A 23,699-nucleotide genomic window follows, 5' to 3' on the forward strand; every position below is an offset into this window, starting at 1 on the left:
GAGGAAGAATCTATTAAAGATAGATGAGGAAAGCTTGCATTATGCTGCAGCAACTTTTGACATCATCTACTATTTTAATTTTCAAATTTTATTTTTATTTAGCTCAAGAGATTGTTTCAACATAGAATATTTATAAAAGAATAATCAGACAGTTTATAAATCGCTGCAGGGCTATCAGTAACAGGCTCTGGGTTAGGGTTTTTTCCTTTCACTGCTTATTTTCTGCATTTCAAGACACATTGACAATATATATAAACTTTATATTCAATAATGACAAGCTGATACTCTTCTCATTCATTTGGTCATAGAGAAGCATTTATTTTTTTATAATCAACCCTTTAATGTGGGTACTGCACCTTTAATGAACGTTTACATGTTTTGTTTTCAGTGTTCTTTTCATTGTGCTCATATTTTGATAATCATCTCCATTAATAAAACTGGAAAAGTAATTGTGACATTGATACTCAAAACATCTTTGTCTTAATCTCATTTCCATTTAATTTTGACAAAAGAAGAGGGAAGATTAAAACTACAGAAAATGTTTTGCTTTAACAAAACTTACCTTCTGGGATCATTAAAATTTTAATGATGGATTGAGAATCTTTGTCAGTATATTTTGTTGTCTCACAAACTGTTTGCAGTAACTGGGCTAAATAATTTGAATTGTAGGTTAACTGTTGGCCACTTTCAATCTCATCTTCACTTGTGTAAAGACTAAATGGGAAGCAAAGTGATTTAAAAGTTAAAGTGGTTTAAAATACTCAGTTCTTGAGAAAATCTGGTAGAGAATATATTATTGTAAGTAAATTGAAATCTGTTAATATTGGAGCATAACTTCAGGCTCCATCTGCACTCACAAAGTGTCTGTTCTCTGGGATCCTGAGCGTTAAAGCATTGCTGAAATGTGGTATATAAGCAAATGGTGAATCTGGGATGCTCCCAATATCAATAATAAGTAAATTTAAGGAAAAGTTGCACTTAGAATGCAGTAGATGTTTAATGTGCATTTTTGGTTTGCAGTGACTTCGTTCCAGCTGAAGGAGGAGTTGCTGGATGGGGAGGAGTACAGCTTCCTGCAGGGAACGTCCGACCACGAGAGCAACGGCTCTGCCAGCTACTACATCAAACAGGAGCCCTGAGAGCCCCAGCAGGGAGGGCACAGCACTGCTGATAGGAAAAGAACCTTTCTCCAAGACTGATTTTGTTCCCACTTGGATGGTGCAGTTCAGGTGACTGTGCCTGATGTGCTTTGAGACATGTAGATGAATTAGACTCAGTTCCGAATTTTTTGGAAGGGCGGGGAAACTATTTTAGTGAAAAAGATTTTTCAATTTATTAAAAACAAAAACAAAGGACACTTTTGTGTTGTACTTGAAGCTTTTGAAAGAATTTTGTAATATTTTCAAGTTCAGATTTATTGTGCATTGTTAACAAGAACTGAAATTCTAATTTTTTTGTAAGATTAAAGTTTATTTAGCATGGTTGTGGGAAGCAGTTGGAGGAAGATATAGCTGCAAATACAAACGAACTGTCATAACAAATGAACCTTTTTGGTACAAGTTGGGAGACTTTTAGACTCTTGTGAACTGCACTGGTCACGCCTCTGGTTTTTTAATTGTGAAAATAAGGCTTTAAAGCCCTGATTTAGAGGCATAAATTATATGTGGAAGATAGTCCTGTAATGCTCTACTCAGTGAGTAGCCCCAAGTGCAACAGAGCCATCGCCTGAGGAAGATTTTAACTTTTCAAGGTGTTTTTATTTCGTTTAAAATATCCTTTTTTATATAATGTTTTGTTTTTTAACGTTCCTTAAGGTCTGATTCAGTGCCCATTAAAATCAGTAGCCTTGTCTCCATCGACTGCAGTGGGCATTGGATTGGATCTACAAAACTCTTGTCTGTATATGAATGTCTGTAGTCTTGGAATGCTTCAGCAAATGTTTACAGAGCCCTATGCCAAACTGGAACTTCGGGAAATTCTCTCATTGGAAGGTTAGTTGTAGCTCTGAATTTTGACTGAAGAAGCAGCTTAGATGGACAGTCACTAAGGACCCCCTTGGTAGTGGGAAGGAACTTGTGAGTATTCTTGTGATTTTTTTTTTTTTTTTTTTTTTTTTTTTTTTTTTTTTTACAATTCAGAAAGCCCTAATTGTTTCCTTAGCATCTTAAATATTTATCTGTGACCATTCCTAACTGATGTGCCACATGGTTTCAGGTGAGCTGAAAGGAGCCCGATTAAAATTGATTGGATTAAAAATTAGTTCAGTCCTGCATAACCTGCAATATTCATGTCTTGCTGCAGTATGTAACAAAGGCATTGAGACTTGAGAACAGCATCAAAATCACATGGCTTTAGTCTATAATTCATAAACTGGATTTGCCTGTTGCCTGGAATTCTTGTCTCATGTCAAGCATCCCATTAGCCCCATGTCCCATTAGTCAGCTTCCAGATTTTTACAAGGCAAAAGTCACATAAAAGGATGAAAATGATGACAGCTTAAACACAAGGTATTTTTGCAGGAGGTCTTAATTTGGATTTTATCTTTCCATATTTTTAACCTTTGTACATTTTTGTAAATGGTGTTGATGAGTGAGGTGGTTGATCAGCCCTGCAGAGCTGTGACTGGAGGAATGTGCATCAAGAGCTTTAGCTTTTACAAGTAAGGTTCATTAACTAAACTCTCAGGAATTATCTCATAAGTTCTAAGTGCTTCTGGGTCTTCACAGGTCCCCTTCAGAGCAGTACAATGATCATCTGACTCTTGACCATAAATTAGGGCTTAAAAAAGAAATTTGATCAGAAATTATTAACATCTGTATTCCTACAGCATAAGAAATGCTTTAAGGATATCAACCCACAGAGTCCCAGGAGACCATTTTTGTGTGTTGTTGTTTGAGCTTAAAAAAAATGCATAGAAAGTTGAAAACCAGCAATTTGATTATTTTCTAAAATATTGCTCCAAGTTTGGGTACTTAGTATTGGTGATATGCACAGGTTTACCTCATTCTATGCAAGAGGGGTTAATTATGTAAAGTTTTGTATTTACTATTGGAAGTAAAACATGTCCTGTGTAGTGTAGGAATGTCTGGAATTCTTTTCTCCCTTACTGGTAAAATTTCCTTGTTAACAACCTGTTTTCAACAACAGCTTCTTCTGTTGACAGAATCTGTTAATCTTATTACAAGAATCTATAACTTCAGATGTAAAGACATTTTAGCTCTCTAAAACAGCCATAAAAAGGATTTTGTTGGACCTGGTAGACTTCAAACACCTTATCTCAGATTCTGACCCACCCATGATGTTTATTTTGAACAGCCTGGATTGGAGAACTAGAATTAGAGACCATTGTAGTGACACTTTGAGCCTTGATTGTTTTCCTGTGTTCTCAATTTAATCTGCTGTAAAATCCAGCTCTGCAAGCATTGATTTACTTTGGTAAGTATGGCACTATTGATTTTTTTTTTTTTTTTTTTTTTCTTTAATGCAACAACTTGTAGGTTGTCCTATCATCTGGAACAAGGTTCTCACAGTCTTGTTTTCTTCTCTCATCAACAGCTTCTGACTTCAGTAGAAAAACTGGTGCATTAATTAGTCATAATGTAGAAGGTCGGGCTAGTTAATGAGTGAGGTGCATTGCCAGGTCACTAAACTGAGCATTGCCCAGGCTCATCCCTGATTTTGGAGTCAAATCTTCAAATGTCAAGAGGGAAAATTAATCCTTAACATACTTCCTGTGTTGGGAGAAATGTAAGAATCTGTTCTAAAGTCTGTCAGTCGTTGTAATATTCTGTTACTCATCAAACACTAAAGTCTTTGAGGTGATGTTTGTTCTTGGGTACCTCTGTGACTTCAGCAGTTGGTGAAACTTTTGTGTCTCTGAGTTCATAAAATGCCTCAGTTGTGTAATTGTCAGGTACAGTGACATATGTGCTGAGCAAGCCATGGAAGGAGCTGCTGGAAGTCACTTGTTGAGAGAAGCTTGGGGAAAACCTGAGCAAGGTGCTACCAGGGATGTGATCCCAGAGAGCCTGTGGGGTGTCCCTGTGGCAGATCCCTGGCTTTGCAAAGCATTCCTGTGCCTCTGGGAGGTTTCTCTTGGCTCTCAAGCTGTGGTACCTGGCTGAAGGAGCAGCAGATGTTGGACACCTAGAACCTTCAGTGGGGTTGGACTAATTCTGGCATTTGGCACAGCAGGCTTTCCTGACCACGAGGCAGCCCAAGCCCTGTCCCGACTTGGCTGCTGCCCCTTTTCTCGTTCCAGATCTCTGCTGATCTTTGATTATTTCATTATTTTCAGTAGAACTCTCTAACCTGTTCCTTGCTGCATCTGAGGAGAGCTACAGCAGTTATTGATTCCTTGTTCTACGGATACTAACACGGGTTTCAGTGTTTGTTTTGGTTTTTTTATTGTTGTTTCCTGTGATGTGAATACCCTCCCTCGATCTTTGTACGATGGTGCTAATATATTTGGTAACAATCCTTTATTGGGAAGGGATTTTTAAAAACTGTGATTTCAGCTGAATTTTTCTTCCTTTTGATTTTTTTCATATTTAAAATAAAAAGCCACAGCCATTTATACAAAAAAGGCATCAGCTTTGGCCCCTGGGAAAATGTTGGGGCGGGAATCAAGATGAAACAAATGGGTTTTTACATCATTTCTGTATGTATTTGATATATAGATCAATATCTGTACAAATTTAATCTTTTATTTTCTTGGTAATTTGTGTGGTCGGTGAGAGAGTATTTAAAGCTTTCTCATGCAATGTACATAACTCAGTGAAAAAATGCTTTTGGAGAAATTAATGTTACTTTCATTTTTACGAGACTGCAGATTTTCAGCATGGATGTGAAAAACATTAAAATTATAACTTTGTGTACAAGATGAAAATAATTCACTAAATTTGCCTTTTTTACACAAAATAAAAACGATTAAAAAGATTTTTCTGAGTAGTGATTGTTTTGTTTAAAACACATTCTTAGCCCTATTAAAAATATCTACAATCTATAAAAATGAGTATTTTAATTTAAAGTGTTGGTGTGACAAGAAATTGTGTGAGACCCTGAGCACAAGGTTTGATAAGACAAGGTGAATCAGGTAAATGTTTCAGAGAGCAAGCTTTGCACTTGGTCTCATTTCATTAAGTGTTAGTATTTGTGTAAGGAGGGAAATTTGTGGTATCCCTTTTTTCCTTCTAGCTGTGTTGGAAGTAACTCCAGTCTCCCTTCAGCTCTCCCTCTGCAAATTTGCCACTGTTTGAGTCCAGCAGCTGTGCCAGGGTCACTTGTCAGTGGCTCCTGAGTGACTAAAATGACTTTCATGAAGATTTGACGTGGGGTCAGTTGTAAGTGAATGCACCACAAGGAATTAGTTCACACCCATTTATTTGACAGTCACTTTCAGCACTAACGTAACTGTGGTTGCTCCCAGGGCAGCAGCTGGAATGAGATGAGGTGTTGGAAGGCACAAATCACTGTGGGAACCCATCACTCATAGATCCAGTCGTGTGCACAGGGCTTGAAGTCAATGAGCTCATTGGGTTTGAACCACAGGTTGATCTCCTTCTGTGCACTCTCCACAGAGTCACTGCCGTGGATGATGTTCCTGTGGAAGGAGACAAACATTGTTCTATAAAAATACACTTTCAGCAGCCTTGTTTTTAATTTGCAAAAACTTGGGTGAAGCATCTAGAGGGGGGAGACTATTGCTGTTATTTCAGGGAGAGTGTTCCTACACCCCCACTCCCCCCAAGAGCTAATTGTGCCTCTCAAGGCTACTCTAGAGCTACTGTTTTACAGCCCCTGCCTGAGCTTACATGCTGCTCTGGGAGGAGCTGGACTGCAAATAAAGTCAGCTTTGTGCCACTTTCCTAGGCTGCAGCTATGCACTGTGACCTGCAAATGAAACACCATCACACTAAGGTCTCTACTACCAGTTCTCCTTTCTAGAATAAAACACTGCCAACAGTTTTGTGTTGGCAGATGAACAGTGAGTAGGAGTTGAGTTTTTTAGTATCAATTAATAGACAAACCTTCCCACTTGAATGCAGAAGTCACCACGGATGGTGCCAGGCTTGGAGTCTGCAGGGTTGGTTTCCCCCAGCATCACTCTCCCAGTTTTAACCACGTTGAGTCCTTCCCATACCTTAAGGTAAAAAACATAAAAATTCTGTTAAGCCATGCTTATGCAAGATACTGACAACTGATCTTTGCTCTACCAAGCTTTGCAAAGAAACAAAGGCTCTACATTAAAGATATGAACCTAGTCTAAATTCCTTCTAAGGCCTGTAAAGGTGGCAAGGGGAAAAAACGTAGGAACTAGAAGTGACTTTAAGGACTATCAACATTGTTACTGCAGTGAAGGAGATACTTTACCAAGCCTCAGAGGAAAGGCACAAAGCCAACTGCCAACCCTTTGTGTGGTGGTGGAATAGGGACACCCTGCTGGGTGTTCTCTGCTCTCCTCATCACACCAGGAGCTGATATTGGAGCAAGCACCTTGTTTTGGGGGCAATGTAAAAATTAATGATACACAAGATGGGTTTTTGTGCCACAGATCCTGACCTTTTTTTGCCCAAAACAGGTATTTGGTGGAGAAGATTTGCTTTCAGGAATTTTGCTTTATACATTTATATATTAGGCAACTTAATACCCATTTTATAAACGCACTGTTCACATCACATGGTAATTTCACTGTCTTCAATTTTTTCTTTTGCCACTATCACAACTAGGTAGTTTGGAAAAAATCTTTCTGCAACACTATCTCTAAATATCCTTAATAATTTATACAGCAAGACAAATATATTCAAGAAAGTAATCTTAAACTAAAATCTTACCATGGCCACAATAGGTCCAGAGTTCATGTATTTAACCAAACCAGGGAAGAAGGGGCGGTCCTTCAGGTCAATGTAATGTTGTTTGAGAAGGTCTTCAGAGGCCTTTAAAAGGGCAGATGTAACTTTAGACATAATTATCTGAATATCATTGAACAAAAGGTATTAGAGGTGTCCGACTACGGCGTTAGTGATTAGATTTGCTAATAATTAATGCTCCCAACAATGCTGCAGTGCAATTGTGGCACAGTGCTATTGTGCTACCAGCGAGAGCTCCTGCTGTAACATTAAAGGAGTTCTTTGTGGCAGCGCTGGGAATTGTCAATATGATTTCTTTGCACGGCAGTGACCCTCAGCGATAAGCAGAGTACAGGAATCCCGAGGTGGCGTTACCCAACACAACCTTTCAGCCAAGGCCATTCCAGCTCTCAATCGGGCTGCATTAAACCTCTGCAGCAAAATTCGGGTTTTTTGGAAAGGGCAGGGCAGGAAGGCCGGGCCAGCCGCGTGCTCCTGCACATCCGCCAGCAGCTCCGCGCTGGGCAGGGGGAGCCGCGGGGGGAGAGCGACTCTCGGTGCGGCTGTGGGTGAGGACGGGGTGCGGGTGTGGGTGTAGCTGTGGGTGAGGACGGGGTGCGGGTGCGGGGGTAGGTGCGGGTGAGGATGGGGTGCGGGTGTGGGTGAGCTGTGGGTGAGGATGGGGTGCGGGTGTGGGTGAGCTGTGGGTGAGGACGGGGTGCGGGTGCGGGGGTAGGTGCGGGTGAGGATGGGGTGCGGGTGTGGGTGAGCTGTGGATGAGCTGTGGGTGAGGACGGGGTGCGGGTGTGGGTGAGCTGTGGGTGAGGACGGGGTGCGGGTGCGGGTGAGCTGTGGGTGAGGATGGGGTGCGGGTGTGGGTGAGCTGTGGGTGAGGATGGGGTGCGGGTGTGGGTGAGCTGTGGGTGAGGATGGGGTGCGGGTGTGGGTGAGCTGTGGGTGAGGACGGGGTGCGGGTGCGGGGGTAGGTGCGGGTGAGGACGGGGTGCGGGTGCGGGTGAGCTGTGGGTGAGGACGGGGTGCGGGTGAGGATGGGCTGTGGGTGAGGACGGGGCGCGGGTGTGCGGAGCCCTCTCGGGCAGGGCACGGACGAGGTCTGGGGACACGGCGCGGGCACTCACGTGCACGAACTTCATGGCCACGAGCCGGAACCCTTTCTGCTCGAACCGTTTGATGATCTCCCCGACCAGCCCGCGCTGCACGCCGTCGGGCTTGATGGCGATGAAGGTGCGCTCGCCGTTCCCCGCCATGGCGCTGCGGGCGGGAAGGCGGCGTGAGGGGACGCGCGGCCTCAAGGTCGGCGGCGGCCATGGCGGCACCGCCCCGCCACGCGGCACCGCCACGGAACATCCATCCATCCGTCCGTCCATCCATCCCGGCCCCGCCGAGCCCGGCCCGGCCCCGCCGGCCCCGCCGGCCCCTCCGCCCGCTCCCCCGCGCCCGGCACCGCTCGGCCCGGCCCGGCCCGGCCCGGCCTCACCTCTCCGCTGCCGCCGCTGCCGCCCGCGCCGCTGCCGCCGCAGGAAGAGGCGCAGGCGGGGCCGGGCGCGCCGCGGATCCCCCGCCCCGCGCAGGGGAGGAGCCGCCGGGCCGGCGGCGCTTCGGGGGCGGGATCGGCAGCGCCGCGCCGAGCGGGACCGGGCCGGGTGCGGGAGGCGGCGGGAGCGGCCGGAGCGCTGAACTGCCGGGCCCGGGCCCGGGCCCAGAGAGCGCTGGCGGCGCCGGGCCAGGCACCTGTCGCCTCCGCCGCCTCGGGGTTATTGATATACAGGCGCAGCAGCTGCGGCTTAAGCCTTTAAGGCACTGAAATGACGGCGGATGTTTAACACGACTAAATAATTTGGTACTCATTTTTTGCTGGGTTGGCTGCTTTCAGGTATTCCCGCGGCCGGCACCGCACAGCACGGCTACAGCTCCTCAAAAGCGTATTTATCACAGAAATCCGTGTGGGATCCGTAACCAGGAACAGTATCGGTGATTTTATCGGGTCAAAACCTCCCAGTCCCTGAACCCGTGTCACAACATGAAGCAGGGAGTGTGTTGTGACTTTTTATAATGTTTGCTACTTGGCCCTTTCCTAGTTGATAGAGCACCTTTGCCTGAGCAAGTTATAATCTGGCATCACTGCAGGTGGGATATCAATGAAATAACCTCTGTCTCTTATTGAGAGGCCAGCTAGTGGCTTCACAGGCTGATTTCGTGGTTGGACACTGGAGCTGCTCAGGCACCTCAGCCATGCACAATGCTGGCCTCCCCCTTTTCCCTGCCTCGTCACGTTAGAAACACTAACCAACCCCCACACCTCCAGATAAAACTTGTAGAATCAAGAAGTCTCAAGTAACATTTCAAGCAAAGATTAAACTGGAGAGTACTTACCTCATGAACAGGTTTGTCACATATTCCCTTTCCTCCAACTTCTTTTAACCTAATGATTTCTCTTCTATAACACTGAATATTTTCAGAAGAGAACTTCACAGCCTCACCTACAGCTTCATAGTTAGAGAATTTGTTTTCCCTCCTTATACTCATTAATTTAATATAAGACAAAATATTTAAAATTTAATTTTATTTCACTTAAGAAACAGCAATTATTGTTTTATTTTGTGCCATCACTCTTTAGGAGCTCAATATCACGATAAGGTATCATAAGCTTTCAATTCAACATTCACTGCATAGTTCAGTATTCAGATATAAGAACTCAGTGTGGGGGGAAAAAAATCCTGGAGCTTGAGCAACTGATTCCAAAGAACTCTTGTTCTTAGTGAATAAAATGTTGCAGGGAAATAAATACATAATATCAATGCCAACTTCCTCATCCAGTACAACTTGTGCTGTTGAAACTGAAACACCTTTTGCATTTTTATGACTGTACTTCTTTACATCATTAAATAAATACAAAATGATAGTGCCAAAGTCACTTCTGAAACAAATTACCCAAGGACCGTTTGCTTTGTAGCTCCAGCTACTAAAGGACTGTCTCAGTTTGGAAAGACAGGTGTCTGACAGGGAAGGCAGGAAGGAGAAGGAGAAGGAGAAGGAGAAGGAGAAGGAGAAGGAGAAGGAGAAGGAGAAGGAGAAGGAGAAGGAGAAGGAGAAGGAGAAGGAGAAGGAGAAAGAAGGAGAAGGAGAAGGAGAAGAGAAGGAGCTCCGGGCTGGGTTGTGGCAAATCCCTTTTCTCAGCAGCAGCAGCTCCTACCCGAAGCTGCAGAGTGAGAGAGGGTAGTTGTCCCCTGCCCTTCTTTTACCTGGGCCCAGCCAACCCTTTGTTTTTTCAAGTAGTCATAAGTACCAGCAGTCAGCATTTCGCAGCAACTCATGGGAGAAATTCTATAGGTAAGAAGGAACAAAAGAAAAGAAACCTAACCCCAACAAGGACACTAAAAGAGAACAAAGCTAAATTATCAGCTGTTCAACTGGCAAAGCAAACACCACTTATTGCTCTGTGCAATGTCAGAGAGCTGCTGCACTGAAGTGGCTGAAGGTAGAATCTCCCTCATCCATCCTCACATTAATCTTCTTTTCACATAAAAGGACATTTCATAAAGCCTGGCCAGTTAATCTTTAAATGCTAAATTAAATTTAAATTTTAATCTTAAAATGCTAAATAAATCCCATGTAGATGGAAAAAAGAGCAATTGAAACAGTGTCAGTGTGGAGGCCAGATGTTATTTTAGCCAGAGCTGAGCTCTCTGTGGCCACAGCATGTTCTGGGGGGAGAAGTGGGCTTTTTTCTGCAGCTGTTTTAGGAATGGGAACATGCTTGACTTGATATAAAGTAAATCCTCAACATTGGGCATATTATTCTTGGGCATATTATTTCTGGGCATATTATATATAATGCATTTTCACACCATCAGTTGTCCTCTAATGTCTTAGCAAAGTTAACCTCTGACTCTGAGTCATTTGCATATTTATTTACCAAATAAATTTTTACCTATTTTTGTAATGTTTACCAAAATACCTTCTATGACTATAAAGTGCTTCCAAAAATCTGTTATCTGCTCTTTGTTTCACCTCATATCTCTCAATCCCAGAAGCAGCTTTTAAAATGTGCAATTCCATCTGTAACTTGATGGCTTTTAAATCAAAGGAGCAGCAAGTACTGACTCTACTTAACATCCACAACACAGCAATCTCACTGTTTTCTGAGGTTTCTATGAGGGAATTCTTCAGAATAGCTAGAGGCTGGCAGCTGCTGATGGACATGGGGATATCAGAAGATCCAGGCTGGGTGCTAATCATAGATCCACTCATGAGCACAGCTTCTGTAATCAACCAGTTCTTCAGGAGTGAACCATAAATTGATCTCTGTCTCAGCACTTTCCACAGAATCACTGCCATGAATGATGTTCCTAGGAAAAGGTGAATAAAAGAGTAAGAGAGTTCTTAAAGTAAAGTAAGCTTCTTGTTTTGAAGTGGTTCCCATTATGGACAGGAGCTTTAAGAAACAGTAAAGTAGGAAAAGACACAGCTTAGACAGTGCCAGCTTTGCTCCTCATTTTTGTCAATGGGGACAGCCATGACTTGATCCCCATCCTTAGATCCTAACATGACATGAGCACAGGGAATGGCAGCTCCATGTGTAGGACAGAGAAGATGGAGCACAGTTCCTGCAGATATCATGACATAACACTTGGTATTTACTGCCTCTGGATGATACCAAAAGTTTTAAAATTTACCTTCCAACTTGGACACAGAAGTCCCCACGAATAGTGCCAGGCTTGGAATCAAATGGATTGGTTTCCCCCAGCATCAGCCTCCCAGTCTTAATCACATTAAGACCTTCCCACACCTTAAAGAAAAGAAAAATAATCCATTCAGATTATTACATTTTAGCAACAGATGAATTATACCACCCACAAGAATACAGGGGTGTCCATCATGGCACAAATCACCATCTGAATATTTGCCACAGTGAGACATATTTTATCTCCAATTCTGTCAGATTCTTGAAGCATCTGCTCACATGGTCCCCTTCTGTATAACCCCTCTCCTGACCCAGGGTGAGGACAGAACATTTTTCCATCTCAGAAAGACAAACAGTCTCACAGAGCTGTCTGCTCATGGGAAAGCTAGACCTCAACTACTTTACAAATACATTATCAAGAAGAAAAAGGTAAGTAGAGTTAAAATATTCCACCATCCTTTTTCAGCTTCCTTCCTACACAACACTTCAGAGTGGGGCTTTTGTGCAGGTTTACTGTTTCTCAAGGTCCTGGTTTTGATTCCCTTTTGTCCCTGCCCTCTTCTTCAACAAACTGACTCAAAGGAGAGAAAAATTATGAGGAAAGATTAAAGAAAAAGAGTCAACAGCAAATCTTCCTAATCTTAAATATTTGAATCCAGATTTTTAAATCCTTTTAAAAATACACTTGAATCCAACAGGTGACACAATCTGATTGGAGGGAAGACAACCAAGCAGTTGGTTTTCCTTGCCAGGAACTCACCATGGCCACGACAGGCCCCGAGTGCATGTACTGCACCAGGCCATCGTAGAACGGCCGGTCCTTCAGGTCGATGTAGTGCTCCCTCAGAAGGTCCTCAGAGGCCTGGGTTAAAAACCAGACAGACAGAGAAAAAAGCTTACAGTAAGAACTTAAGAGCATAGTGAAATCACAGAGATTAACCACAGAGCGCTGGTAATCCTGAAACTTGCACGCACTTCAAAATTCAGTATTTCTAGCACCTTCCTAGGAGCACTTCCAGTTGATAAAAATTTGAACGGTTTGCTTAAACAATAACTAAACTTAGAAAAGTTTGTGTTACCAATACAGGCAGTTTATGTGACCTGGGATTTGTGAAAGATACTCAAAGACATTTATCAGGCATAGGATGCACCTGGGAGAATATTCTCTTCAGACTAAGGGCATCAGGTTACTAAAATTAGTGTGCTTAGCACGTCTAAAGCATTTAGTCAGAGCTGGGAATTGGAACTTTTCCAAAGAACATCCCAAGTATGACTTCTCACAATTTCAGTTTTAAGTGTTACCGAGGCCACATTTGTTGTTATAGCATGCTGCTCTACTCGAAGGCTACAGCTGATATAGAAAAGCAGACACAGCAATTGAGGAGAGCTTACATGTATTAATTTCATGGCTACCAGTTTGAATCCTTTTGTCTCGAAGCGCTTGATGATCTCCCCCACCAGCCCCCTCTGGACCCCGTCGGGTTTGATGGCGATGAAGGTGCGCTCGTCGATGGCAGCCATGGTCCTGAGCAGGGAGAGAGTAAAATTTGTTATTCCAGGGCTGTGGGATCCCAGCCCATCCCAGCCCCGTCTGCTATCGCTGTAATTAGATTGGCTGCATCTGAGGGTCAGTAATCCACGGTCTCCAATGTCTGGACAAATCAGTGACCACACACAGGTTTTCCCAAGTGCTGCAGGAGTGAGTTTGGAGCAGTGGATGGGTGACAAGTGTAGGAACAATCAGCGAATACTGAAATCAGAAAAGCTCTGAACAGAGAGGAAGGTAATGATCACCACTGATCCATCTTCCAGAGCCGTGCAAGGAATCAGTGAAGTAATCCACAGGCAGAGTTTTCACCTGGAAACCAGCAGGACCGGAGGTGTCCGCGCACACCTGGGCGGGCAGGTGAGGGATGCGGGGGGCTGCGGGCAGGCTCCTGGGGGTGCGGTGACACTGCCCGGGGACACGGGGACCCTTCCCGCTGCCCGCCACCCGCTTACCCGCTGGTGTTCCGATGAATCTCGCAAACTTTAAGCCCTTTCCCCCGCTGGTGGCCCGGTGGCTGTAGCAAACGGTGTCCCCCGCCGGTGGCCCCGGTGGGGCTCGCAGCCCGGATAGCCCGCTGTGTTCCCGGGTGTGTCTCTCAGTGCGTCCCCCGCGGGCTCCCCGCTGGCTCTGCAGCCCGTGTGGCGCCCCGGGGCTGTGTCAAGCCGTGTCACGGCGGGTCCCCGCTCGGCTTAGCCGTGCCCCCCCGGCACAGCGGTTGCCGTGGCTACGGCGCGGCCTCCCGCCCGCAGGGAGCGCCCGTCCCGCCGGCCCGGCCGGGTCACAGCGGCACCGGGCCAGCGCCGCTTCCCTTCCTGCCCGCACTGCAGCCCTGCCTGCTGCATGTTAGCACAACGTTATTTTAATAAAAATCGCGTTATCCTACTGTTCTGCTTGTAATTCCTTTTTAAAGTAGGTTATGAATTTTGTTCGGGTTTTTTCTGGTTATACTATATTAGCTCTCTGAGTCAAAAGACCCTTCAACCATTTACCACGGAGCTGCTTTGCCTCGAGCATTTTATTTCCTTAGAGAATTGAGAATAAAGCATCCGGATGGAAATCCATGCTTGTCCCATTTTTGTTTCCAATCTGAGATGAACTTCCTGGGCTCCACTCTCTGGTTATTCTTGAAAGCAAAACAAATGAAGAATTTGCTTCCCTCTGGGGAGGACTTTGCTGCTGGACAGGGAAAAGTTCAGCTTTTTGATAACATTGATTTCCTCACTTGGGACCCCTTCTCCTCACCACAATCTATCACATAACCATGTGGTACTTTTAGTTCTGGTGGGAGACTCGAGATATGACCTAAGCATCTATTCAACCAACCTACTTTATTTTATTTAGGGTCTTTTTCCATCATATTTTCCAAGATCTTTGACTGAATAGATGATATTTTAAAAATCATAGCATCATACATTCCAGCAAGTCCTCCTTGGGTTTATTTTGGAATTAGACTTTCTGAGTATTCTCCTGACAATGCCAATCCAGTTTATTCTCCTGCCTTGATTCACATTTATTTAACGTTTCATACTACTGAAACAAACTCTAAGGCTGTTATCTTCCCTATGGCAAAATAATACACTAAAATAGAAGAAAGTCTCTAGAAACAGAATGTTTATAAAAATATTAAGTTTAAAGCAACAATAGGACATCTATTTACAGCCTTGTTAAATCTATGTCATTTAATGATTAAAACTTAATACTTCCCCTAAGATGGGCAAGCACAACTTCCAGCTTTACCACAGGTCTGTTCTGTGATCTTTGCCAAGTCTTTTAACCTCATTAAATACAGGTCAACTTTGTCACTTTTGAGATTAATCCATGATTAGCAGAGCAAGTTGTTCCTGTATAAATGAGCTTTTGCTGGTGTCTTGGTTTGAAAGACAGGTGTCTGCTAGGGAAGGCAGGAGCCTCCCTTGGAATGGAAATGTAAAACCCATCCCTCCAAATTATTATGATTTTGAAATTAAGGGGTTCTCAGGCAAAGATGTGAGAATAAAAATAACAGTTCTTTACTAGTGTGTATAACAAGGCAAACAAAAAATAATAGCTGCAGCATTAACACCAAACAGCACAGGAGCCCAGGGACCCTTCTGGCACTTTTTGAGAGAGGCTGGGACTGGGTTTGTGATTCTGTTTAGTGTTGCTGCCATTGCTGTTCTTTTTGTGCCTTGTTATCCATATCCATATCCATATCCATATCCATATCCATATCCATATCCATATCCATATCCATATCCATATCCATATCCATATCCATATCCATATCCAATCTACATATAGATATACATAATTAGTAAAGAACTGCTATTCCTTTTCCCATCTCTTTGCCTGAAAGCCCCTTAATTTCAAAGTTCTAATAATTCAGAGGGAAGGGGTCCACATTTTCCATTCCAAGGGAGGTTCCCTCCTTCCTTGATGGACACCTGTCTTTCAAACTAGGGCAGTGTACAACGGCCAAAGAGAAACAGGGAAAAAAATCACTCCTTCATAGAGATAATTGCCAATAATTTAAATAAAAATTTTACTTGAGAAGATGTATGAGAGTACACATTGTGTCTTTTCAAAATTATTTTTTAGCTTGAATGATGCCATTGTTTGGTAATAATTCAAAGTCAAACAGCTTTTCTTTCTTTTTGCCATGTTTATAAATTGTATTTCAACTGCCTGTGTCCTTCCTGTACCATGTTAAATATTATCTTGGGAGGATGATGATTCTAAACAGGACTCACAATAAATCCAATATACAGGGCTGGAGTCTTTTCTTCTTTGTCATTCCAGCGCAGACTCACTGGCTCAGTGCATGAAGAGACAAGGCAGCACTTGCATTTAGAGCACAGTTCCTGCCTTAGAACCAGTCCAAATGAGAGAAAATTCAGTGCAAGGCTCTGCTGCTCTCCAGTGGAGCTGAATGCAATCACCACAGTTAAAATTCCGCCCCTTCTCAAGCTTTCTGCCTTTTTTAAAGCACATTTTCATTTCTTTGTTCCTGAACTGCTGCTGGGCCACCAGGTTCCTTAGCTGCACCTGTGATATTATCTGGTGAAGAATACTGATTTCCTCAAGTTTGACTTGTATAATAGAAATTGCACCAGAGGAGGTTTAGAGTGGATATTAGGAAAAATTTTTTCACTGAAAGTGCTGTCAAGCCCTGTCAGAGGCTGCCCTGATGGATTTACCATCCCTGGAGGCATCTGAAAAATCTGCAGATGTGGCACCTGGGGACATGGTTTGGTGGTAGCCTTTGCAGTGCTGGGTTAATGGATGGACTTGATGGTCCTAAAGGGTTTTTCCAACTTAAATAACCCCATGATAAAACGAGGGATATGAAACAACTCAGTAAAATTTCTATCTCAGTAGGTATTTTCATAAATGTCTCTAACAGCTCCCATTGTTCCCATGACAGAACACATGGTCCAGAATGCAACTCCTTGTTCCAAATCCTAGGAAAATCAATCTTTTTCAGCAAGTGCAAGATGCCTTCTAAGCTGTATTATTACTAAGAAAACAGGATTTCTGATATTATCTGGAGACCTTATTAGAAAGGAAAGGCCTTTTTGCTGCAGGACACCAGCCAACACAGAGTCCCCAGAACAGTTTGGGAGCTGCAGAGTCCCAAAATCCAGAAGCTAAGATCCTAACTCCTTCAGTCATCCCCCAGTGAATCACTGGGTCTATTTATGCCTCCGTGGGTGTGATAAATAAATGCCCTGGGAGCTGTCAGGCTGCATTGCCTTACATCTGCCATGCACAGAGGGAGCTGCCTATGGGATATCCCCATCCCACAACCCAGCCAGAGCTCCCCACCCTGGTCCCACACTAAGGGAGTAAAGGGACCAAACTTCTGCTGTCAGGGTCCCTCAGAGCCTCCACCAACAGCACCAGGGCTTTGATGTTCACTCTGGTGACCTGGGGTGTTTTGGCCTGTATCAGGAATAGTGTGGTCAGCAGTACCAGGGAAGTGATTGTCCCTGTGTTCTGGGCACTGCTGTGTTCAGTTTTGGGCCACTCACTTTAGAAAGGACATTGAGGGGCTGGAGCATGTCCAGAGAAGAGGAACAAGGCTTGTAAAGGGACTAGGAAATGTCTTATGAGGCTGGGTTTGTTTAGTGCTGAGGAGGCTTAGGGGTGACCTCACAACTCTCCAGAACTACTGACAGGAGTGTGTAGTGAGGTGGGGATGGGCTCTTCTGCTGGGCCTGCAGAGAGAGGACTAAAGAAAATGGCCTTAGGCTGATACAGGGGAGATTCAGATGAAATATTATAAACATTTATTTTTACTGTTTGTGTGGTTAGGAATTGGAAGGGGCTGCCCAGGGGGGTGGTGGAATCACCACACTGGAGCTGTTTAAGAGGCACCTGGAGCTGGCACTGGGTGCTGTGGTTCAGGAGTTACAGTGGGAGTGCCAGGTGCATGGTCACACTGGGTGATAGAACCACAGAACCACAGAATGGACGAGGTTGGAAAAGACCTTTGGGATCACCCAGTCCAACCTGTGACCCAACACCACCTTGTCAATCAGACTGTGGCACTGAGTGCCACACCCAGTCTGTCCTTAAACACCTCCAGGGACAGTGACACCTCACCCATTCCAACGCACAGTCACCATTTCTGTGAAGAATTTCCTCCTAATTTCCAACCTGAACCTCTCCTGGCACAGCTTAGGGCTGTGTTCTCTGTCCTGTCACTGTTCCCTGGGAGCAGAGCCCAACCTCACCTGGCTGCACACTCCTGACAAGAGCTGTAAAGACAAGAGCCTCCTTTTCTCCAGGCCGAGCTCCCCCAGCCACTCCTCACACAGAGTGTGCTCCTGTCCCTTCCCCAGCCTTACTGCCCTTTTAAAGGTCTCTTCCAATCTTGACTACTCGGTGATTCTGTGCCCCCTGACGTGTCTCCGGCAGGACAGCACAGCCCTCACCGCAGCCACCCGCCCGCACCGAGCGCCTTTTCCCGAATGGCGACACCGCCCCCTCACCGTCACGCAGACCCCGCCCCTCGATGACATCACCACGCAGCTCGCACCCCCGATGACATCACGGGCGCGGCCCCGCCCCACGCAGCCGTCGCGGCAGGCCCCGCCCGGCGCGGCGGGTGAGGTCAGAGCCGCGCGCCGCTGCCCCGGCCCCGCCGAGGCTCCGCCGCCGCCGCCGGGAGCCGCTCCGAGCAGCGCCCGCCGGGCCGCGCCAGGCCCCGCGCGAACCCCCGCCGCCGCCATGGAGCTGGCGGACGGCGTGGTGTACCAGGAGGACCCCGGCGGGCCCGGCCCCGCCATGATGTCGGAGCGGGTGTCGGGGCTGGCGGGCTCCATCTACCGCGAGTTCGAGCGGCTCATCGGGCGCTACGATGAGGAGGTGGTGGCCGAGCTGATGCCGCTGGTGGTGGCCGTGTTGGAGAACCTGGACTCGGTGTGCGCGCACAGCCAGGAGACCAGCGTGGAGCTGGAGCTGCTGCGGGACGACAACGAGCAGCTGCTCACGCAGTACGAGCGGGAGAAGGCGCTGCGCAAACAGGCCGAGGAGGTGAGCGCGGCGCTAGGCCGGGCCGGGGCGGCTGCGGGCGCCGCTCCTCCCGCGCTCGGCCCGGAGCGGAGCCGGCGCTGCCCCGCCCGGCCGCGGGGCCGGGGCCGCCGGGGACGAGCTGGGCTGGCGAAGGCTCGGCGGGAGGATGAGGAGGGCGGGGAGTCGCTCCCGGTCCGTGCGGCTCCGTGTGCCCGCGGGGATCCCCGGTAAAACCCCGGCGGAGCGCAGCGAACGTGGAACCGTGCGCGGGCTGCGCTGTCACCGCCCCGCGGGATGCTCCCCGCGCAGGGACGCGCGGTGTCCGTCTTTGCACAAATAATGACAGCGCATTGCCAAACCTTGGAAATGCAGAGTGCCTAGGCTGGAGCCCTTCAGAGCTGGTACATAAAGCTGCAGGCAGCAACAGGTGGTGTGGACTCTCCAGTGACATCGGCTCTGATTGGGATGTCAGATGTTTTTATTTTAGTTTTTGTACCAAGAATCACTTCAGCATAAATAAGCTTGCAAGGCATTAGATAATGTGGTGTTATAAAGCAATACAATAAGAGGCAGCTGTGCAGGATGACTTCCTTCAGCTCATTGTCTTGCCAAACTCCCGAAGGAAATTGGATTGGCAGCATTATCTGTAATAGAACAAGCCCTCTTACAAGTCTATTTCCAGACCCCTTGTTCTGTGCTAATCTCTCTGGTTGTGCTTGCCTTCTAAATTTTCCAAAAATGAGAAGAACAGCCACGCTGAGGGTGAACACAGTATTGACAGTAAAAGCTTAAATTAAAAAAACATTAGCCCTGTACAAATATTTGTTTGTTTCTGTTGTAAGTGAGTGCAAAATGTTGTCTGCAGTTTATTCCAGGACTCAGTTTGTTATGAAGTGCTGTAGTATGAAGGGTGTCCCCCCAACCCTTGGACTGATAGATCACTTATCCTCCTGTCAAACACGTGGTGGTTTTATGATGCCTTATGGGCTCCAGTCAGGGGACTGGTGTTGCCACACTATTTCCAGCTGATGTAAAGCTGATGTAAAAGGGTCTTTTAGAAAATATATTTCTATTGAGAGTAATAGGAAGGGATTAATAAATACTTTCTGAACTAGTTTGTGACAAAATCCATCAGGCTTGAAGCACAGGCAGCATTTGCCAGATTGAAATAAAAAATCTTTGGGAGCAGGACAGAAACTGTACCAATGTGATGAAACTGAGCATGGGGTTAATTACGTTGTTGTAGCTTTTCAGGAACTGTATGTGCCTGTATTGCTAGTGTCCTTCACTGCCATCTCCATTTCTGTGTGTCATGATACATTAACTTGAGGGGACAAGTTATGCAGTTGAAGTGCCAGTGCTCATGCTGCAAGACAGCTGGCTGGTGCCAAATACAGCCCAAAAACTGTATTTTCATGTAAGCACAAAGGTCATTGCTGTGATGTGCTGAGGTCACTGTGCTGTACAGGTGTTAATGTTTTGGGTACAGCCTGGTGTGTTCAGGAGAGGCAGGTGTCAGCCATGGTTCTTGAATTATTTTTTTGATTCTGAGCTGACCTGATGAGTGCAATAAAAGGAGGGAACAGAAATTTAACACTATTTTCCTCAGGCAAAAAGTTACTGGCTTAGCACATTTATTTCACTGTGGAGTTTACTTATGTCACCTGGTGGCAAAATGGAGAATTTTGAGCTGCTGAGTTCCATATTTATTATCATCATCTCTTGATAGAATCACACAATGGTTTGGGTTGGAAGGGACCTTAAAGTTCATGTCAGTCCAACCCCTGCCATGGGCAGGGACACAATCCACTAGACCTGGCTGTTCCAAGCCTTTGAGCACTCCAGGGGTGAGGCAGCCACAGCTTCTTTGGACAATTAACACACCTTCTTTTACTTTCTGTTGTAGGAAATTTATTTGTAGCAGTATCTTAATGAACATTAAGTAGTTTACTGTTTGGGTAGGGGTCTCCTTACCCCATTTTTGTAATTTGCCTTCTTAATTTCCTGTGCTTAAAAAGTAAAAATTTTGAAGAAACATCTTAAAATTTGTTGCCTGTGGATTTCTGAAGTAATTTTTTAAAAAGTCACCTTGACAGAAATTCTGGGCCTACTTCTCAACCCTCTGGGCACAGTCTTGATCTTTGAAGTTGCTGTGAAATCACTTGTCTGACTTTTGACATGGTAGTTTTTTGATAATGGAGGAACCAGCTGCTCTGCTGTTCTGCTTCCAGTTCTTACCTTCCCACTTGGTGTCTGTGAGGTAGCAATTACTGCCCCAAGGGAAGTGGGAGAGAAATCAGCATTTGTGCTTCTGCTGTTTTATACCCTGATAAGAGTTACTTCTGCAGCAGTGTGCTGTTTCACACCTGCACTTGTAGCTGGCGTGTGTTTTGGGTGCACTTGGAAAGAGGATAAAATCTACTCCTTTTAGCCATGCCAAATTAGGATATCTTTTAGATTTTCTGCTGTTGGTGGGATTAAGCTGTTTCTGAAATCTTTTGCAACCATGAAAAAGGATTTGCCACCACTAAAATTGGTTTAAGTCATAGCATGAACTTGATGTCTGCTTCTGTTTGCTGTTCTCAGATCTTCCTTAGAATTGTATGTTGAGTAAACACTGTGCTGTAAGAGCTGAAGTGTTTTTCATTTTAGAGAACAAAATCAAGATGCATTTTACAGAGAACTTTCACTCTGTTTTACAGCTGTCAGGCTGTTTTCATTTTCATGTGTTTTTCTGTGTCCCAAGTCCATCTGAACTGGCTTTTTAGGTGATATTTTTTTTTCCTCCCTGCTCCAAGAACTTGCCATTGGCTGACAATCTGTCATTATTGCAATACACATTGCTGAAGGACATGTCATGGAGCAATAAAGATTGCCAAGTGGGTGGGACCCTGACATCAGATATGCTCAGCATTGCACCTGGGTCCTGTGACAGGAAAACAAGTCAAAGTGTAAAGGAACAGAAGATGACATAAATATAGGAAGAAATATTTCATTTGGCTAATAATGTGCTGCAGACTGGTTGTGTGCAGGGCAGAGGGTTCCTGATGTGCTGGCCTGTTGTGTAGTCTGAGTTATTTGTTCCAAAGGTCTCTGCAAACTTTCAAGAAGGTTTAAAAATGATTACATAAAGATTTTTGAGTTTAGTTTGTGTGGGACTTTCTCACACTTTTTGTATGAGATCTTTAAGAACAGGTTGGACAAAGGTCTGAAATGACACACTTGATGCTGCCTGGAGAAAATGGGAAGGATTAAATGGGAGTTGCCAAGCATGGCTGATGAGGGATCCACAGGTTGGGTTTTGGTAGCAGGCAGGAGGAGCTGTGCATCACATCCTGTGTTACACCTCATCATAACCTAATCAAAATTAGGATCCAGACATCCAACACTGAGCATCAGAACCTGGAAACAAGGTGACCTTTTAAGGGTCATTGCAGCTGTATTTTCTGTAATCTTATATCATCTGGTCTGATTGGTTTAAAGACAGGTTGATGTCCTTCAGCTTGCTCTTAAAAAAAGTACCAAAAATCTCACTTCTCACACTTCTCATTAGAGTTGTAAGATACATCTTTGTGGCCCAAATAGGGCATATCACTTAAAATGGGAAAAACTAGATTTTTGTCTGCCTCAGTGTTTTGTATAACCAGTAGGGATTGAAATGAGAGGATGGCTATTGAATGCCAAACATGTTCCTACATATGCATTTACATTAAACAGTGCAGGAGATATGCAGTATTTGAGTGTATTGTCAATGTAAATGAAAAAAATAGTCTTTTAGGAAGGGTGCTCAGCCTGTCCTTGGCTGCTGTGGTGGTTTATCTGACTAGTTCTTCTGTCATACTTGTCCAGGCTTAGTCAGAATGTGATGATCCATTTGCTGGGGCTGTGTCTGTGATTATACTATCACCAGAAGGAGAAATGTAAAATAAAATAAAAATAGTCAAAGTCCAAGGTTCTCAATCCCAAGATCTGATCAGGTATAGTTTACAGTAGGGCAGGGAGGATATTCAGCTGTAATTACAGAAATGCTTTAAAGTATAGTAATGTAATTTGAACTTAACAAAATGAAGGTAAACTAGTGGAAGGTAACAAAACTGTTTGAGGCAAAACCGGTTTTACCACTTGCAATTGAAGAACTTGAGAGGAAATGCAAAATTATATCAATCAGTAGTTTCATGAATAACAATGACATTAATGGCTCTGAATGGCTGATTGTTATTCATGAGTATAATTGTCCCTGGCCTTTAGGAAGCTATGACACATTTTTGGGAAAACGTCATAGAAACAACTAAACAAAGATGTTACAGTTTTATAATTCTTCTTTCATGTTTTCCCATGTTTAGGGTAACAAACTATGTTGATCTTTAGCCCCAGTGCCAAATTTATGTCAATCTTTGAAGCCCTTTTTGAAAAGGGAGTCTGCCAAGAATAGGCCAACATGACTTGAATGTTAAAGGAGCAAAAGTCTTGAATCAGTTACTACAAAGAAGACATGAAACAAGCTTAAACATTGAGGTTTTCAAATTACATTGACTAATGAATATTCCAAAACTTTGTGTGGAGGGGGTAGAAAGATTTCTGCAGGTCTGTGTTGGAAGAGGGATTTTCCATGGCAGCACCCAAAGCAGAGCTACCTGGGCTGTGTCAGCTGCTCCTCAATCGTGTCGTGGTTTAGCTTCAGGCACAGTCACATGAACACCATGCCCAGTCCTGTGATAGCTGTGCTGAAAGGAACTCTTGTTTCACTTCATAGGTTTTGATGCATTTCTACATCTGAAGTACTTTTTAGTCAAAACTTCTGATGACCCTGTTCAACTGAAGCCTTTTTTATAAGGTCATGAATTTCTGCTTTTGTAAAAGCTCTAAAACAAAATGGCTAAAAAGTAGTAATAGTTCATAACAGTTGGTGTGTGACCATTTGAAATATTTTTCCCACTAAATTTTCCTAGCAATACATAGGAAAAGATGTTCAACTCAGATTACTGTTTTCAAGTTGCTGCCTGCACTGTCTCCTTTCCTCCATGTGGTCCTCAGCTGCCTTTGCCTCTTTAACTGTTGTGAGTGTTTGGGATTTTTTCCTGCAGAAGTTTCTGGTCCTCTG

The 23,699-nt window shown here is 44.7% G+C and overlaps 4 protein-coding genes across 13 annotated transcripts in view; 2 read left to right on the forward strand and 2 right to left on the reverse strand.

Annotated features, from left to right (window-relative positions):
• The window catches only part of MBTD1 (mbt domain containing 1), a 35,575-nt gene extending 30,637 nt beyond the window's left edge, over nucleotides 1-4,938 (forward strand). For 8 of the 9 annotated variants that reach the window (XM_056506243.1, XM_056506236.1, XM_056506238.1 and 5 more), the window contains one exon: nucleotides 1,021-4,938. In XM_056506243.1, coding sequence (XP_056362218.1) covers nucleotides 1,021-1,139 — 119 coding nt within the window. In that variant the 3' untranslated portion in view covers nucleotides 1,140-4,938. The remainder of the gene's footprint in view (nucleotides 1-1,020) is intronic. The other variant, XR_008841822.1, reaches the window with a different exon arrangement.
• A 427-nt stretch (nucleotides 4,939-5,365) lies between these two features.
• On the reverse strand, nucleotides 5,366-8,717 carry LOC130260679 (nucleoside diphosphate kinase). Its single transcript, XM_056506292.1, has 5 exons — nucleotides 8,347-8,717; nucleotides 7,988-8,120; nucleotides 6,834-6,935; nucleotides 6,030-6,142; nucleotides 5,366-5,602 (listed from the first exon to the last, which is right to left on the reverse strand). Exons 1-5 carry the CDS (start codon nucleotides 8,715-8,717, stop codon nucleotides 5,485-5,487), a joined length of 837 nt encoding a protein of 278 aa, XP_056362267.1. The 3' UTR covers nucleotides 5,366-5,484.
• A 698-nt stretch (nucleotides 8,718-9,415) lies between these two features.
• On the reverse strand, nucleotides 9,416-13,856 carry LOC130260639 (nucleoside diphosphate kinase-like). Its single transcript, XM_056506247.1, has 5 exons — nucleotides 13,555-13,856; nucleotides 12,946-13,078; nucleotides 12,314-12,415; nucleotides 11,546-11,658; nucleotides 9,416-11,218 (listed from the first exon to the last, which is right to left on the reverse strand). Exons 2-5 carry the CDS (start codon nucleotides 13,072-13,074, stop codon nucleotides 11,101-11,103), a joined length of 462 nt encoding a protein of 153 aa, XP_056362222.1. The 5' UTR covers nucleotides 13,075-13,078; nucleotides 13,555-13,856; the 3' UTR covers nucleotides 9,416-11,100.
• A 4,320-nt stretch (nucleotides 13,857-18,176) lies between these two features.
• The window catches only part of SPAG9 (sperm associated antigen 9), a 60,566-nt gene continuing 55,043 nt past the window's right edge, over nucleotides 18,177-23,699 (forward strand). For both annotated transcript variants that reach the window (XM_056505632.1, XM_056505633.1), the window contains exon 1: nucleotides 18,177-18,619. In XM_056505632.1, coding sequence (XP_056361607.1) covers nucleotides 18,314-18,619 — 306 coding nt within the window. In that variant the 5' untranslated portion in view covers nucleotides 18,177-18,313. The remainder of the gene's footprint in view (nucleotides 18,620-23,699) is intronic.

This window comes from Oenanthe melanoleuca, chromosome 18, assembly GCF_029582105.1.
Source record: "Oenanthe melanoleuca isolate GR-GAL-2019-014 chromosome 18, OMel1.0, whole genome shotgun sequence".
Lineage (NCBI taxonomy): Eukaryota > Metazoa > Chordata > Aves > Passeriformes > Muscicapidae > Oenanthe > Oenanthe melanoleuca.

Bases quoted from the DNA above. Each gene is read 5' to 3' on its own strand.
- LOC130260679 (XM_056506292.1), bottom strand. From the start codon at position 8,717: ATGAGTACCAAATTATTTAGTCGTGTTAAACATCCGCCGTCATTTCAG. The intron at 8,121-8,346 runs GTGAGGCCGGGC...TCCCGCCCGCAG, and splicing joins GCAGCGGCGGCAGCGGAGAG to CGCCATGGCGGGGAACGGCG. The intron at 5,603-6,029 runs GTTTGTCTATTA...CTCCTTCCACAG, and splicing joins TTCTGCATTCAAGTGGGAAG to GAACATCATCCACGGCAGTG.
- LOC130260639 (XM_056506247.1), bottom strand. From the start codon at position 13,074: ATGGCTGCCATCGACGAGCGCACCTTCATCGCCATCAAACCCGACGGG. The intron at 11,659-12,313 runs GTGAGTTCCTGG...CTTTTCTTTAAG, and splicing joins CGGGGCCTGTCGTGGCCATG to GTGTGGGAAGGTCTTAATGT. The intron at 11,219-11,545 runs GTAAATTTTAAA...ACCTTTTCCTAG, and splicing joins TTCTGTGTCCAAGTTGGAAG to GAACATCATTCATGGCAGTG.